The sequence below is a fragment of the Pagrus major genome, chromosome 4 (genome assembly GCF_040436345.1).
Source record: "Pagrus major chromosome 4, Pma_NU_1.0".
NCBI classification, from domain to species: domain Eukaryota; kingdom Metazoa; phylum Chordata; class Actinopteri; order Spariformes; family Sparidae; genus Pagrus; species Pagrus major.
In genome coordinates this window covers 16043846-16060017 of record NC_133218.1, presented here as the reverse complement: position 1 = coordinate 16060017, position 16172 = coordinate 16043846, and the positions used below count along the sequence as shown (strand labels likewise).

Sequence of the window (16172 nt, the reverse complement as noted above, 5' to 3'; positions counted from 1 at the left end):
GCTGTTGTAATTCTTGGTTTCATTGTCTGATTCATCCAATGTTAGATCCTGGCTACTAATCTGGGCTGCTTAAAAGAAAAAAAAAGCCACCTCACTGATTGTAAAAAGTCATACAAATCAGAATCCAGATCAACTTGTCCTGTAAAATCGAAGAATCAACACTTTTCTGTTTTGTGTCCTCGCTTCCACTTTAACCTTTTCTTTGACTCCCTGTAGGTACGGGCCGTCGCCACAGCTGCGAGGCCATGAGGAGGCACGTGATTGGCTGCGCTCCCACTCCACCAGTGGGCTGCAGGACTCAGCCAGTAACTCCCCATTCTCCCCCAGCTCCAGCCTCACCTCCCCCTCCGGTACTCGCTTCAACTTCGGACAGCTTGGTACGCTGCACACACCAACAAAACCAGCACTCCACGCGTATTTAGTTTACATTACTTTACTTCAGTCATTAAGCAATTGATTTGTTCTCTCTGCTGGTTTAGACAAAATCAAGACAATGAAACATGTTCAAAATTAGGAACATTAATGGATTAATCGTTTAAGATGTTTATCAAGAAAAAATGGCAAATATAACCTGATTTCAGCCTCTGAAATGTAAGAATTACCTGCCTAAAAAATAAATCTTACATGACTTATATAATTTCATATGATAATTTCACAGCATCCAGTCCGACCTCAGCAGCTCAGATCAACGTCGCCGGTATACGCAACAACAGCCTGACCAATCAGGACGTCCCCTTTGACCCTTGCGGCGACAACCGACTGAGAAACTCGTGCATGTCGCTTGACGAGAAGACTCGCACCATGAGCAGATCGGGCTCCTTCCGGGACGGCTTTGAGGAAGGTAAGAGGACACAAGAGAAGGATGGGTGCATATGAGACAAGTGAATTGAATATTCAGTGACTCTGCGTGAGTCAGATCTTTGGTGAAATCTGTTATTAGGTGTAATCCGTTTCCAAGACCTACATGCCTCCATCTCTCTATGACTCTGAGGCCTCCCCTTCCTTATTCCACATCCCCGTGCCAGAAGAATTAATATTCCATTTGTTTAGAGAACATTAGGACAGATTACAACTGCTCCTCCAAGAAAAGCCCTCTATCCCCATAGAAATCCATAATCAGCTTTGGTGCAGCTTTGTTTTTTTCATAAGCTTGTTTATTGGGGAAAGTACTCGGCAGTGCTTTTCCCACCAGCAGGCAGACTCCCCGCTCAGGCGAGGTGGCTCAATCCTCAGGGCCACAGAAAGACAGTGCTTTGATTTAGAGGAACAAACTAAGACAGGGAGTGAGAAAGGCATAGCATTGTTTGGAAAATAGTTCGCATAATGGGAAAATCCAGCCTTAAACACATACTTATCGTTAAAAAGCAGCAGTTGCTAGTAAACTTGCAATAAAATAAACCACAGTGTAATGCAGTCACCAGATAAGTGCACAAGGCTAAATACTTCATGATGACAAAAACTGTTTCTAACGCAACCTGTGCCATCCAAAGGCAATTTAGAGTTTATACACCTTCTTTCAAGGTTGTGAAAAAGGTGTTGCGGGAAAAGTAATTACTCTGTGATTGAAGTTTATAGTCAAAGATAAACATCATAGACCGATGTACACCTGAAGTGTAAATAGATGCAATGGCAGACATTGTTCTAAATAAATACAGAGAAAAGTGCAACATGACGGACAAAGAGTTGGAGAGCAAATCCAGTGACACTGATACTTGTCTTGTAAATGTACCTCAGGGGAATCAGCTGTGTGTGTGTTTGTGTGTTCCTTAAGAAACCCAGTAAATCAAGACTCCATCTTGAAAACGTAGTTTTCTTTCCTCTGATGAGATGTGTACATGATTCTATACGTCACTGTTTGGTGCATCCTACCTTCCTCAGGATAAAAACTGGTTCTTGTCTGTGTATATAGTATGTAGGGCAGGCGTTTCATATTACTGATGTCACAGGTCAAATTATATGAAGGCCATAACAATAAACCCTTCAACTTGAATATGTTCACATTCTCAGAACCAGAATATACAAATTACAAAAATACAGAGTAATATCATCTAGATGCTTCCCTTCAAATTAAGCAATACCTTTTTGCAGCCCGTTGAGCAGAGTGTTTGTCTAATCATGTATGAGAGCGTTCACTTGTCTGTGAAGGAGACAGTTGTCAATCATCTGTTGTACAGCCTACGTTAAAAAAAGATCTTTTCTCGAGCAAATGCCTGTTGAGCTCTTCCTGGTATTGTGAAGCTATTATACAAATTTACCGCTAGCACACACTTAATGTGCACATGCACAATAACGCAGACACAAACTTATTATTACTGTGCCCCCCTGTAGCACATCTGTCTCACTCTTTTTCCCAGCTCCATGAGTCTGTGAGTCTGTCTTCCCTTTCAGAAGAGGAGATAATTACAGGGATCACAGTGAGAGGCGTGAGAGAGACTCGATGACACACTGGAATCCTCCAACATAACTTTCTCTCTCTTTGTGTGTGTGTGTGTGTGTGTGTGTGTGTGTGTGTGTGTGTGTGTGTGTGTGTGTGTGTGTGTGTGTGTGTGTTAGATTGCAGTGTGTAGGTTTGCAAGGACATGTGGTTTGTGTGTGTGCACATGTGTATGTTGCTGAGGTGTAGAGTTACCCGACCGTTGTTAGACTGACAGGACAAAAGTCACATCATCCACCCAACACGTTGTCCTGTGTGAGAGCAACACCACGACACACTGTCACTTCATCGCCTCCACCCAAACCCTCCCACTCACCTTTATATATGCTCACCTTCTTCTCATGTCTGAAGAAACCATTATCTTTCTGCTCCCTTTTTCTGCACAGTCAGCATGGTTGAATTCATTTGGGATATTTTTTTCTCTTAAAAGAATAAATTTCCTGCATTATTTTCGCTTTTTAATGATCAATTTTCTGAGTCTGATCTAAATTGTTTTCATCAATCCATCAATATCATCTTCCCAAGTTCCCTAATTTTTTTTTAATCTGTGAAAATAAAAATCAGGTGTGAAAACAAGTGAAAAAAACCTTATAGGAGAATTTTTTTAAGTGTGACACCTATTGAAAAAAAACTGAGTGAGCTGCAAAATGAAAATAAGCTAGAATATTAAAAAAAATACGGAACTGAGAAAGATTATCCTGGCAAAACCTTCTTTTTCCTCCAGTTCTCAAGTCATAAACACAGGAGAGAAAAACACAGTTATTATTATAATGGTATCTCAATACTCAATACAATATATTATGGGACAGTCATCTGCAATACATTGCATTATCTGCATAACTGTGGATTAAAACAAATCTGTTAATTTTAACAGGTCGAGTTCTTCACAAATCAATGTTGTACAATTGTCTTACAGAAAATGCTATAATTTTCCCAGAAAGTTATAGTCAACTGAGGTTAAAAAGAGAAAAAGATTCTGAATGCTAACACAAAAAACAGCATGTACAAATGTGAGATCAATAAAAGGTGTTAAAGAGTTAAAAATCAGAAATAATCAGAAATGTTGGTCGTCAAGACTCTACCTTAGAGCAACTCCAGTATTTACATCCTGCATGAACTGGATTTAACAAGCACATTTACAACAAAATCAACACCACCATCAACCAATAACTGTGAATCCATAAAGCCTCATGGATGACACAATTACAGGCCGGTACCTGTTTGCTGATAATATCTAACAGGATCACACAGAGAGCATATTGTCAGCTCCAACAGGAATTAATTAAAGTAATCTCTCAACAAACCTGTCATTTTAAAAGCCTCACTGATGATTCTAGGGATGCATCTGACACTTATTTCATTATTTTCTGATATAATGTCCCACACCTCAAATGTATGTTTTATGCGACAAACAATCCAAAGCCCAAACATATTCTGTGTACTGTCATATATGACATAGAAATCTCATTGGAGAAGCTGAAACTTCGATTAAACATTTAGTCAAGTAACTGTGGCAGCGCTTGCCAGTTCAGGTCAAACCAATTCGAAGTACACTTTAAAAGATCTTTTCACAAATGACCTGCTCAGTGTGATTGATGAGATCTGAACCAGACAGCACTGAATCTAAATCAATACTCTCCTTTTCATGTGGCTTCAGCACACCTCACTGTCTAGACCCAGGTCAGATAAAAGCGAGTCCCCAGTAAACTAATGTCTGAGGGGAATGAATGAATCTGCTGGGATCAGCCCAGCCTCGCTGTGTGGTTGATGACATCACGCTGCTGATCCTTTCTGATCTGCTCTCAGGCAGGAAACAGTGCTGGCGTTGTGTCCTGGCCTCTGATGTGTGATTAGTGGCTGAGTCATTAGCAGAGTAATGCTCAGGCTGTCATTAGTTGCACCACGGCCTTACTGTAACGTGGAGGAGTTTTATCTTTATGAGTGCAGAGCTGCGGTCTTTATGTTCAGGAGGAGGCGGGCTGGGGGAAATGGGAACACTGGTAGGAAGGGTGATGGGTGGGCAGGGTTGGAGCAGGGTGGGTGGCTTGTATTGGGAGACTGTGGGGGGTCTGTTTGTGTACAGATGTACTTTCTAATCCCCGCTTTTCCTTCTTGTTTTCTGTCTCTTTAGTTCATGGATCATCCCTGTCTCTGGTCTCCAGCACATCTTCAATTTACTCCACAGTAAGTACACAAAACATCAAGAGTTAATTCAGGCTGGATATCAGATGAATTATTTTTGGATCCTTGTCTTCATGATACCTGATACAGTATGGAAGCATTTGTTATACATACTTTTTTGTACATTTTCTCTCACCATTACACAGCTACTCCACTAGAGAGCACTGGCAGCTTTATCCGTCAACTGTGAAATATCCCGCTCAGGACAAATCTCAGTCACAACCCTTTAATTACCAAATTTAAGGGATCAAAACGTTTCTCAGGTCTTTGTGGTGGCCCGCTGCGTAGGGTACATACCGTGCATACACATTGTCAGCTTAGTTCCGGCCAAATCCCTGTTTCTCCTCTCATTCTCCACTGTAAACTGTGTAATAAAGGCCAAAAAACAATCATAAAGAATGTTTATGGGATTTCACACATTTAGTAAAGCTTTAGTTAGAGCTTTATTAGTCGACCCTGAGAGAGAAAAAAAAACGCTCTGGATAATTATTGTTGAGAAAACAATACTATAAAATTGCTGTGTATTAAACAATCTGTGCTCTTCTGCCATCTAAAGTGGTGCATCTCATTTGAGTAAATCTTTGCATAGCAGCTCCAAAATTCATGTAGAAACAAGAGCAACCAGTTTATGCTTTCGCCTGTGGATTTATCAATATCAAGTACTTGTGTTGGCAAATAGGCTGTTACACATTTACCCTCTAATCCATCCAGAGATCTGACTCAAACACCCTGTGAGAAAAAGCTCTGGCAGCGGTTACACAGATACACTGGGACAGCCCACATGTATACACAGTGGCCAATCAGAGCCTAGTCTTCACAGTGTAGCTCCTCCTCCCTCTGTGGGCTGGTTTACTCACCTGGGCAGGTGTAGCAGAGAAACTCTCAGACAGTAGACACCAGGTCAGCACTGGCTGGTGGCTTGAGGCTGAGATTCACAGGTATAAATTCAGAGGGGGGAAGAGAGTGGAGGCAAAATGATGGCGACTTTATCCCTGACGGGCACCGTCACGTCCTGGCAGCAAACGGTAGGGATGAGAAGGACTGTAGTTCAGGAGAAACTTATTCTGCTTTTTTTTTCAAATATAAAATTACACAGAAGATTCCACACCAACATCATGAAAAACAATTTTACCGTTACTAATTAAGTTTTTTTTCTCAACTTTTCTTCCACATCATTTTCTTCTGCTTATTTTAAGTTATTTCTAATCTTTCCACTAAATTAGCATGTAAAACTTGAAAACTCACGGGATTGTTTTTGTTTGAGCTGGTCCAGGATTTTGCATCAGAGTGAGATCTCTGTGTTTTGTCTGCGTTTCCAAGACAGACAGGCTGCACTGTTTGTGTATCTAGGATCAACCGGTCATGTGTGTGTGACTGACAGCTCTGTTTGGGTGTACAGACCATGTGTGGACAGATGCCACTTTGTAAACCATCCACTCGTGGCACAGAACACATGTATGTACACACCGCTGTACATGCACAGACATATTAGGCTGCTGAAACCTGTTTTAGTGCTTCGTGGTTGGAAGGTGGAACCACATGAAAAATCATTTATTATCAGCTGCTCTGCTTTGTTGCTGCTGTCACAGCACAACTGCAGCGTTCAGGCCTCCGACAAGCCTTAATCCTGAAAGATTGCGGTTGTGACTGCACAATAAATTTTTTTGAATAACAGAAATGTTAAGAAATGTTTTAATCTGCTTTGGAATATATGTAACATTGGATGCATTTATCAGGTTCATTAATTCAGAGGCAAGTGCAGAAGTTTATAGTGAAAATGTTGAAAAATATCCTGGAAATGCAAACACTTGTTTCACGGTCTCAAGACCTAATATTCCTCCAAGTTTGGTTTAAATCCCTTTGCAAATTTTTGGGACAAGAAGCATGACCAAGAACATCACCTCGTTAAAGAGTGTAATACAGCTGAAATTAATGGATAGGTATTCAATTTTTCTCTTTAAATAATCATAAAATCAATCCCGGAACCCATCGGCTTTCATCTGACGATGATTTAACCTCCTGGGGCAGCGGCCAGTGTTTCAGGTCTCTGAGTTTAGCCTGTGGATATCTGGATAACTGATATCATGGTCAAGATTTCCTCGGTCATTGTTTATATTCCAATTAGCAACTTGAGACACCAGAGTGGATGTGGGATGACATTTCGGCCATTGTCCATAGACAGATATCTGCATATGAATACAGATACTTTTTTTAAAAAGCTGATCAAAACATAAATTATTGTCAGAAGATTCTGGCCAATGCGTTCTGCCTTCTCCACATGGATTATTTACCTGCATGTAACCAAAACTCGCTCAAACATGATTGGTCAATACTACTCAGACTACAAATGGAAACCAAAATACTTCAAATACCAAAATCTTGTCACTTGCCTACAGGTTACGCATTCATATGCAGACATCTGTTTTTAGAGGCTACTTTCAAATTATTTCGATAAAAGATTTTGTAGAAAACTAAAATGACATACATAAAAGGCTATGAGACTGACATAAAGTTTTAGCTACAAATGTGCCAGGTTGAGTCTGTAAAGCAGCTGCAGTCAGCTGACCAATCACTACAAACTAGCTCTAAAAACATCTCTAGTCGAGTTAAGAAAAAACCTTTCTAGATATATTTTCAGTGCAGCCTGTTTACATGTAAATGTGGGTGTTGCATGTTTCACTGTTTTGGTGAAGAGCAGCAGCAACGGCAGGGTGTGTAGTGTTCGTGCGAGCGATTGTTTTGCCTGCCCTTGCTCTGTAAGCATTTTCCTACCTGTCTTTTCTTACTATTGTTCGGTGTGCACCATATGGAGACAATAGAGCTCTCACTCTCACACACACACACAAATACATACACACACACACACAGACGTACACAAACATGTACACACACAAAGAAATCTGAAATGCCTCCAGGAGGATATCTCTGCTTTCCAGACATATTACACCAGACAATCTCCTCCACAGTTTATAAAGCACGTCAGCTCGGAGCTAATAAATCAAACCGGAGTCGGTACATGTGCACGGTGCACGTTCTGACCTTCGGCAGCTGAAACTGCTCTTCTTTTTTCATTAAAGCGTGTCAGAATTCAGTCAGTATGTCCTCTAATGATTTTCTCTTCTTCTGATGTTTGTTTTGACAGAATGAGGAGAAGTCTCAGTCGGAGGTAAGCTTCATCCCCGCCCACAGCACTTCTATCCTGTGTTTTCTCAGCTCTTTAATTTTCTATGTGCAGTGGTGGAACTTGTTGGAACGTGGGGGTGTTTTCACAGTCGTGTCTAGTTACACATGTAACTGTATTGTTAGTGACCCTGTAACAGGCTCTTGTTTCTCTCTGAACACCCTTGTACACCTGTGTGTGCTCTTTTATGCATCCACCGTGTTTCATCTCTTAGCCTGAACATATCAGAGCTCCAATCTGGGTGCCTCCCACATTTGTGGCTACAGTTTTTTTTTTCTGTGTCTGGATGCGTGTGTATGTATGTGTGTGGTTGGTGTTGCATGCTTTTATGGAGCAGGAATGTACGCTTTTTGTCTCGGTGCTTTTTGATGTCGTGCATTTTGACGTCCTCAGATCCGCAAGCTGCGCAGGGAGCTGGACGCCTCCCAGGAAAAGGTTTCCGCCCTGACGACACAGCTGAGTGCCAATGTAAGGACAAGCATGCAAACTACTGAATATTTGTACATGTATACTGTTTCCTTCCAGTGTTTTATCAAGCCACAAATAATAGATGACGGTGTATATTACAGACCAAATAACAGAAAGGTTGCAGGTGGTTTTGGTATGATGAAAAGTAAAATTCTTACACTTCACCTCACCACACTTCTGATCAAACTGAGTGTATGTTCTAAAGGTCATGGCATTCGCTGGAATAGTTTTTCAAGACTTTCACTAAAATCCCCAAATCTCCATCTCATGGTGGCGCTAGAGCAAACGTTGGATCATCAAAGTTAGTACTGTAGGTTTCACCCTTTACAGACTATGCATTTTATGTATGTACATGTAGACATAAAAATGTTAGATCTAACAAGACCATGTTGTGACAGCAAAGGCTTTAATTCTTTAAAAGAGAGTTTTCTTGTGTTTTTTAACGATGAAAACAATTTAGTTATTTCAAAGATTTAAGAAAATACATGTTATCAATATGCCATGACTAGGAGACTAAAATATATGTTGTTTTGCCAACAGACAGACTCAACTTAAAAAAAAACCAGTAAATTTGGCTCGCTGTCTCCCGCAAGCACGCAAACATTTCGTGATATTCATCAAATACTGAACAGATAGCTCCCACTGAGCACTTTACTCCAGGAAGGTGTAATTTTACATCTGGCAGAACCATCAGAAGATCTCTTGAAGCGTCTCCAGACACGATCCTTTCTGCCCCCCTACCTTCTGTGTTGCACAAGTCTCGCCACGCTCCGCCTGTAATCTGCTGCCTGAGTCAGTGCACGCTGATGGTTCGACTGTGGATTAGAGATATGGAAGGAAGGCAAAGGTGTAAGATTACAGCAGAGAGTCAAGTCTCAGCACACTGCTGAGGGACTGTCCCAGATGTGGACTGAAGATTTACAGCTAATGACGCCTCGATACAAGACGGCGTGGTGCGAGTGTTGACAGAAAAACACGGACAACAAACAGTTGGTAGTGGGGGGTCATGAAGTGGGATGCAGGGTGAGGGAGGGGTTTTGTTCCAATATTTGATTACACGGCACAGGCAGATGATGAATTACCTGAACACGCCTTGAAGCCCTCAAGGCCGAGAATTCAAGAACATCTTTTGCTCAAATAGTCACGACTTGAATCACATGTCAGTCAACACTTCACTCAGCTCTCCCACACACTTCCTGCGGGCATCTGCAGATCATTTATATGTGTAATGTGTCTAAAGCCCAATGTAGTGATGGATGACCGAGCTCACCTTTGTTCAACTGACGTCTTTAAACCAGCATAGTCTGCAGTGTTGCACTCAAAAGTAAAGCTTTTAGAGGTTTATTTGTTTGATGTGTATTCTTTTACTGTTTGAATAATTTAATTCATTTAATTTTATCTTTATTATCTTCTTTTGACACGTCATGCTTAACTTTTAGGTCTGCATGTTCCTTTAAAATATGCTTGTTTCACTTGTTTTCACCCAATACCACCCACCTAGTCTGAAGATTCCCAGGAAAGCCAGGTCCATTTCGTACACAAACTCAGCCAGAAATCCATCTAATCAAGTTAGAACATAAAAATCACCCATACTGTAGTCAGAAGAGATTTTGGAAGATGACTTCAGGACTGTTTTGGGCCTTCGCATGAATGAATGGTTCTAGCTCAAAGACTGTTTTCGGTAAAGATGAGGTAACAGTTTGGCTTCAGTGTTGTCTGTAGTGTGGGAAAATGTCATAAGCTGACCTACAGGGGATAATCATTTATCACAGGGAGTTCTTATTTTGCTTGATTATTTGGAGCAGTGAGCAGCTCAAGGCTCTGGTTCCCCAGCCACAAAGCCACTGTGATGTAATCCAAACTGGATTCCTCTCAGTATGGATTCATCTTTAGAAGAGTTTTTTTAGAAAATGTTTTTGTTTCTTTTTATCTTTGTGTTTTAAAGTTGGAAGGAGGTTTTAACTTCACTCATGTCAGCGTTTGTCAGCCAGTCATCTGATATCTAAGCTATAAGTGAAATGTGGCTGAATTGTGGTGGACAGATCTCTCTGGGACAGCTGATTTGCTTTTTGGATTGTAGAATTTGCATTTAGCCATTATTCTCTTGCCACTTTATATTTTTGTTTGGAATTCTGACAATTCAAACTTTAAACATTGTTGGTATTTTATTAGCAATCAAACCTGGAAGATGAACGGGAACTTTTCCAAGGCTGAGGATCGAATTATGTGTTTAAAAGTTCTGAGCTCTACAGAGTTCTTGGTTTACATTTTCAGTTCATTTTTCTAACAGTTGCACAACTTGTTTGTTTCTCCTGCAGGCTCACCTGGTGGCAGCGTTTGAACAGAGTCTGGGCAACATGACCATTAGACTGAAGAGTCTCACCTTGACGGCAGAGCAGAAGGTAAATACAGTTCCTTGTGTTATAACAGACTGTCTGGACACTAATTAAAGTGCACATTCAGAGTCACTGCAGCTGATTTATTGGTTTGATCCTCCTGTCATGGTCTCTGTGTAGGACTCTGAGCTGAATGAGCTGAGGAAGACCATCGAGCTGCTGAAGAAGCAGAATGCTGTGGCTCAAGCTGCCATCAACGGAGTCATCAACACACCTGAACTCACGCCTAAAGTGGAACGGACAGGTACAGACACCTATTTAATAACTAATGACAAAAATATCTCCAAAATTTGGTGCTAGATTTCTGCTGTCAAAGGAAAATCTCCATCATGTCAAAAAGTAAACAATACTGACTGGATGATATTTAATGAAAGACATGTTAAGACTTATGTATGACAAACACCTACCTGTCTCTCCTCAGCTGGCAGTAACGGCAGTCAACATCAGCAGCAGAATCAGCAGCCAGACCTGCGCATCAGGAGGCAGCACTCCTCTGACAGCGTCAGCAGCATAACCAGTGCAACAAGCCACTCCAGTGTGGGCTCCAACATGGACGCTGATGCAAAAAACAAGAAGAAAAACAAGAAGAACTGGGTAAGATTCTGATTTCATATGTGATGAGTTACAAACAAGCAGGCAGCCAGGAGCCATGGTGGTTTGTTTTTGTCTTTGTCTCTTTGTGCATTTTCATGTGTGTGCTGGTGTCACATGTTTGGGTTTCTCCCCTTCAGGCATCTTTCACTGGGGAGAAGGTGAATACACTTCAGATGTTTATAGGCAGTTCTGTTGAATAGCAAGTAATAATTGATTTGGAGGTTTGCAGGTAAAAAAAAAATCATTTCAGTTAAAACTGGGCTACATTTGGTTGTAGTAATCGCCTGTAAATCACCTAATCAATGCTTACTGGGTATATCATATATAGAGCATATAGAACTACTGTAAAGTGTCTAATCCTCATTAGTTGTTTTTCATCATACAATAAAACATCTTACATTCTTTGATTCACCATTTTCCTTTTTGTTGTTGAAAGAGATTTTTGTGCACCGGAGGACAAATCAGCGATGATGACGTACGCAACTCTTTAACCTCTCTGTCATCTCGTAGACTGAGTGATGTTGTGTTAGCCACCTGTGGTTGACAGGATCTGATCCTGATGTTGAATTTTAGGCAGAGCGGTCTGGTGCTTTGTGGTAGCTGTTAAAAGACATGAGCTCGTGTCGAGTTTCCTGCTTTAGGTCACAGTGATAATAAACGACCCCTCTGTGTGTGCGTGTGGATGTGCTTCCAGCTGTCACAGTTTGTGTAGATGAGACCCCACAGGAGGCTCCTCCGTGCAGGTGCTCATACAGTGTGTGTGATGTGGAGTGTATAGGGGCTGTGTGTGTTAGAGAGTATATAATGGATCATGAAAGACCCCCTGTTTCACGGTGATTGTGTTTTAGCATTAGTTGCAGCTGCCTGGAAGTAAAATAAAATCAGCTTCAGTCCTTCCATAACACATTAACACACCCAAACCCATATGAACATGTGCTGTTTTGTCTCTCTGTCTTCCTTTGCTTCGCTTCAATGTGGCAGGTCTATGAGGTAAGAATGGTATGCTGTGTGAAATGAAAGAAACAACGCTGCCTAACACCTGCACTTTTTCTAGGTTACTCACCTCTGACCACCTCCTGTCCTCTGCTGCTACCGTAGTGCCTGTCCTCTCCTCTTCAGCACTGCTTCTCCCTGAAAACTGCTTTTATGACACTTGAGTCAGCTCTTGAAAGGAAAAATCCACCTTAAAATACTTAAACATTGTCAGAAAAAGAGTATTAGTGATATAGCTTGTGTCTGGGGATACCATTGTGCGGTGGGATTTGGTGTAACTGGCCAAACACGAAGACAAAAAAATTATGTCTAGATGTCCCTGAAAATCAAATTATTTCTAAAGTCGCATCTTAACTTTAACTGAAAAAATCCTACAATGGACCAAAGATTTTAGAGGAGGCACAGAGATCCATTTCTATCGAAATACATAAGAATGCACCAAAGCAACAGCTTCCCTTGTAGGGAATCACTAACTGAAGTGGAAGCAGACCATCTCAGTCGAGGGGAAGTAGGTTTCCCAAAGATAAGTGAATGACAATTATTATTATGAATTGAACATTATGGAATTATGATGGTAACAGTGTAAAGTATTTGAAGGTGGATCTTTCATTCAAACTCAAATAATATGAGGAAATCAAACAGATTATACATCATTTTTGTTTCTTACAGATTTTCATAAGAAATGGAGCAAAGATGAGTACAGCTTAGAAAACATTTAAAACAAATAATAATTATGTTTCTAATTTGCATCAGTCCCTCTAAGTAAGATTAGGAAAATGAAAAATGGTTCAATTAGCGAGTGACTGCAGTGCAAATTATACATTAAATGTAATTTTCTGTGTAAAAACACATCTGATGTTCAAAAATCTGAATTGAATTCTGTCTCCTAAAGAATTCTCAACATGGTCACTGCTCCCTGAGAAATTTCTCCTGTAAATTGAGAGAGATACTAATATATATAATACATATAAAAAAATAAATAAAACAAAAACAATGAGCCCCAAGTAAAGTATAAAACACTCGCTATACACTACACCTTTCTCTGGAAAACACACAATGTAAACACATTACACACACTCTGAGTTTGAATTCAGGGCTGAGCTCAAGTCATAAAACAGTCTACCCATAATTCCCTTTCTCCCTCTGACTCACTTTTTTTTCCTCACTATTTTCTCCACTTTCCCCAGCACACTCCTCTTCCTCCTCCTCCTTCAGCTGTGTTTTTGGGAGTGTGCCCCTCGCCTGCTCACCGTCTCTCTGTGTCTTTCTCTCTTGTCCACCTGCAGCTGCGAAGCTCCTTCAAACAAGCGTTCAGCAAGAAGAAATCTCCCAAATCGGCCTCTTCTCATTCAGACATCGAGGAGATGACGGACTCGTCGCTGCCATCCTCCCCCAAACTGCCCCACAACGGCACCGGAGCCTCCAGCCACATGCTCAGGAACACACACTCCAACTCGCTGTACGTAGGCCTCATCATTGGAATTGTCCAAACAGAGCAGAAGGGAAAGTATCAAACTCTGCTTAAATCACAATATATCATATCACTAAACCATGTTGTCCTGTTTGTGTGTGTACAGATTGTCTGAGTGTTTGGACAGCGAGGCGGAGACGGTGATGCAGCTGCGCAGCGAGCTCAGGGAGAAGGAGATGAAACTGACAGATATCCGCCTGGAGGCTCTCAGCTCCGCCCATCAGCTGGATCAGCTACGAGAGGCCATGAACCGCATGCAGGTCTGCACATACACAAGCACACAAATATACACACACACACATTTACAAATTAAACATTAGATGAGACAACTTCACATTAAAGGGCAAATCAGAACTGAATCATTCCTGCACAGATGTCTGTGAGATTAAAATGTCAGTCATGTTGCACTTCTGGTGATTTAATTAAGTTTCAACAGTTCTGCAGAAATATGATCACATTAGTTGGCACATAAGCTGTTTTTTGTTAGCTAACTGTATTTGTATCTGTGCTGGCAGGTGGAGATCGAGAAGCTGAAGGCGGAGAATGATCGTCTGAAGGTGGAGAATCAGGGCAGCAGGATGGGCTCCCAGGCCTCCATCTCATCCTCTCCTCCCCCTCACACACACAGCCAGGCCCAGGGAACCGGGCCGGGGCTCTCCCAGCACAGCCTCAACCTCACCACCAGCGAGTCGACCAGCCTAGGTAAGACAGAGCTGATGTCATGGGGCCTACACAGTCCCTGGTAGATCTATACAAGATACTGAATAGGCTTCGACAGTCTTTTTTTACAATTGTTTATTGTGGGGTATTTTCAGCTTCAAGACAAATTTTGGTCAGTTTGGACGGAATAAAAGAATAATTTCCTCTACTAAACAGATGACATTATACATGTCAGACACTGAATTTACATGTGCTTCAGTAGCTTTCTTACTGAAAACATGGAAAGAGTTGAGTGGTTTTAGTCACCATGAACTCAAATATTCAACATTCATGGGGGGTCATGGGAAATGTAGAAACCTTGTCTGACTTTGCTCTGCCTACCTGTCAGACATGCTGCTGGACGACACCGGTGGAGAGGGAGGGATGAGGAAGGAGGGGCGACACGTGAAGATGGTCGTCAGCCTGCACGAGGACAGCAAATGGGGAGAGGTGAGACCTGTTATGACAATATATCTCAGACCCAAAAATTGTAGGCCTTATGGCATCTAAAATCAAGCATTTTTTTCCATTGCAGGAGGGCCGTCCTCGCCATTTTCTGATCGGTTGCATCGGTGTGAGTGGTAAAACCAAGTGGGACGTCCTGGACGGAGTGGTCCGACGACTTTTCAAGGTAAACATAAACAGGGATGAACACAATACAGAATCAGGAACTCTGGCATCACTTGGTTTTGAGAAAGTTTAAATGACTTCAATCATCAGTGATCATTTAGGTCTAGTATTATAGCTGGTTTCCCTTCACAAAACATCCTCTAAATGCAGAGACTTTGTGTCTGACAGGAGTACGTCACCCATGTGGACCCGATGAGCCAGCTGGGCCTGAGCTCAGACAGCGTGGAGGGATACAAAATCGGAGAAATCCACCGGCCCAGCAACCACAGCACAGCTCTTACACCGGAGCTGCTGCCCTGTGGCTACCTGGTGGGAGACAGCAACACCATCAACATCCAACTAAAAGGTGCTGACACTGCAAATGATTACTCTGTCCCAGAGAGAAGTTATCACATATTTAACATATATTTTTTACAGAGTAAAGACTGCCAAAAAGTCATCATTAAAAATGGAATGATCCAGTTTAAAGACAGTTTAAATCAAGTTTATGCAGCTTGCTTAAACTTAAATATCCTGACCTGTGTGTTTGTGCGCCCAGGTGTGAGCAGTGAGAACGTGGACTCCCTTGTTTTCGACACCCTGATCCCAAAGCCGATGCTGCAGCGCTACGTCTCCCTGCTGAAGGAGCACAGACGCGTCATCTTGTCGGGCCCTAGCGGGACAGGAAAGACCTACCTGGCCAATCAGCTATCTCGACACCTGCTGCTGCTAGAAGGCCGACCTCTGACACCGCACGCCATTGTCACTTTCAACGTGGACCACAAGTCCAGCAAGGTAAATAACACACACATGCAGATTCTGTGTTTAGTTTTAATGGTTGTTAATCCAATTCTGCAGAGTTTAATATACAGTCGGCTAAATGTTAGGAGAATTTCTCTGTAGTGGGTCACAAAACATACTGGCAGCTACTTGATTCTGTCGGCCAAAGTCTTTAGTCTTTAGAGTCTTTTGTCATTTTTTCTAGTATCAAAAGATCCTTGGTATGTTTTAAAAGCAGTACAAATCATCTATAAGGCTAAAAATGTATGTTTTCGGACATATATTAATACAAATTAATGATGAAATCTGAAAATGGAATGTAATAGCATTTACGTATTACACAAGGTGTTGATTTAACACATCAAG

At 41.6% G+C, this 16172-nt stretch overlaps 1 protein-coding gene across 3 annotated transcripts in view; it reads left to right on the top strand.

The window, feature by feature from the left end:
• The window catches only part of nav2a (neuron navigator 2a), an 83664-nt gene that overhangs the window by 61907 nt on the left and 5585 nt on the right, over nt 1-16172 (top strand). For all 3 annotated transcript variants that reach the window (XM_073465091.1, XM_073465090.1, XM_073465089.1), the window contains 15 exons: nt 217-377; nt 659-841; nt 4566-4618; nt 7758-7781; nt 8190-8264; nt 10583-10666; nt 10781-10904; nt 11082-11254; nt 13534-13706; nt 13825-13978; nt 14234-14420; nt 14767-14867; nt 14953-15048; nt 15216-15393; nt 15586-15821. In XM_073465091.1, the coding sequence (XP_073321192.1) occupies nt 217-377; nt 659-841; nt 4566-4618; nt 7758-7781; nt 8190-8264; nt 10583-10666; nt 10781-10904; nt 11082-11254; nt 13534-13706; nt 13825-13978; nt 14234-14420; nt 14767-14867; nt 14953-15048; nt 15216-15393; nt 15586-15821 (2002 nt within the window). The remainder of the gene's footprint in view (nt 1-216; nt 378-658; nt 842-4565; nt 4619-7757; nt 7782-8189; nt 8265-10582; nt 10667-10780; nt 10905-11081; nt 11255-13533; nt 13707-13824; nt 13979-14233; nt 14421-14766; nt 14868-14952; nt 15049-15215; nt 15394-15585; nt 15822-16172) is intronic.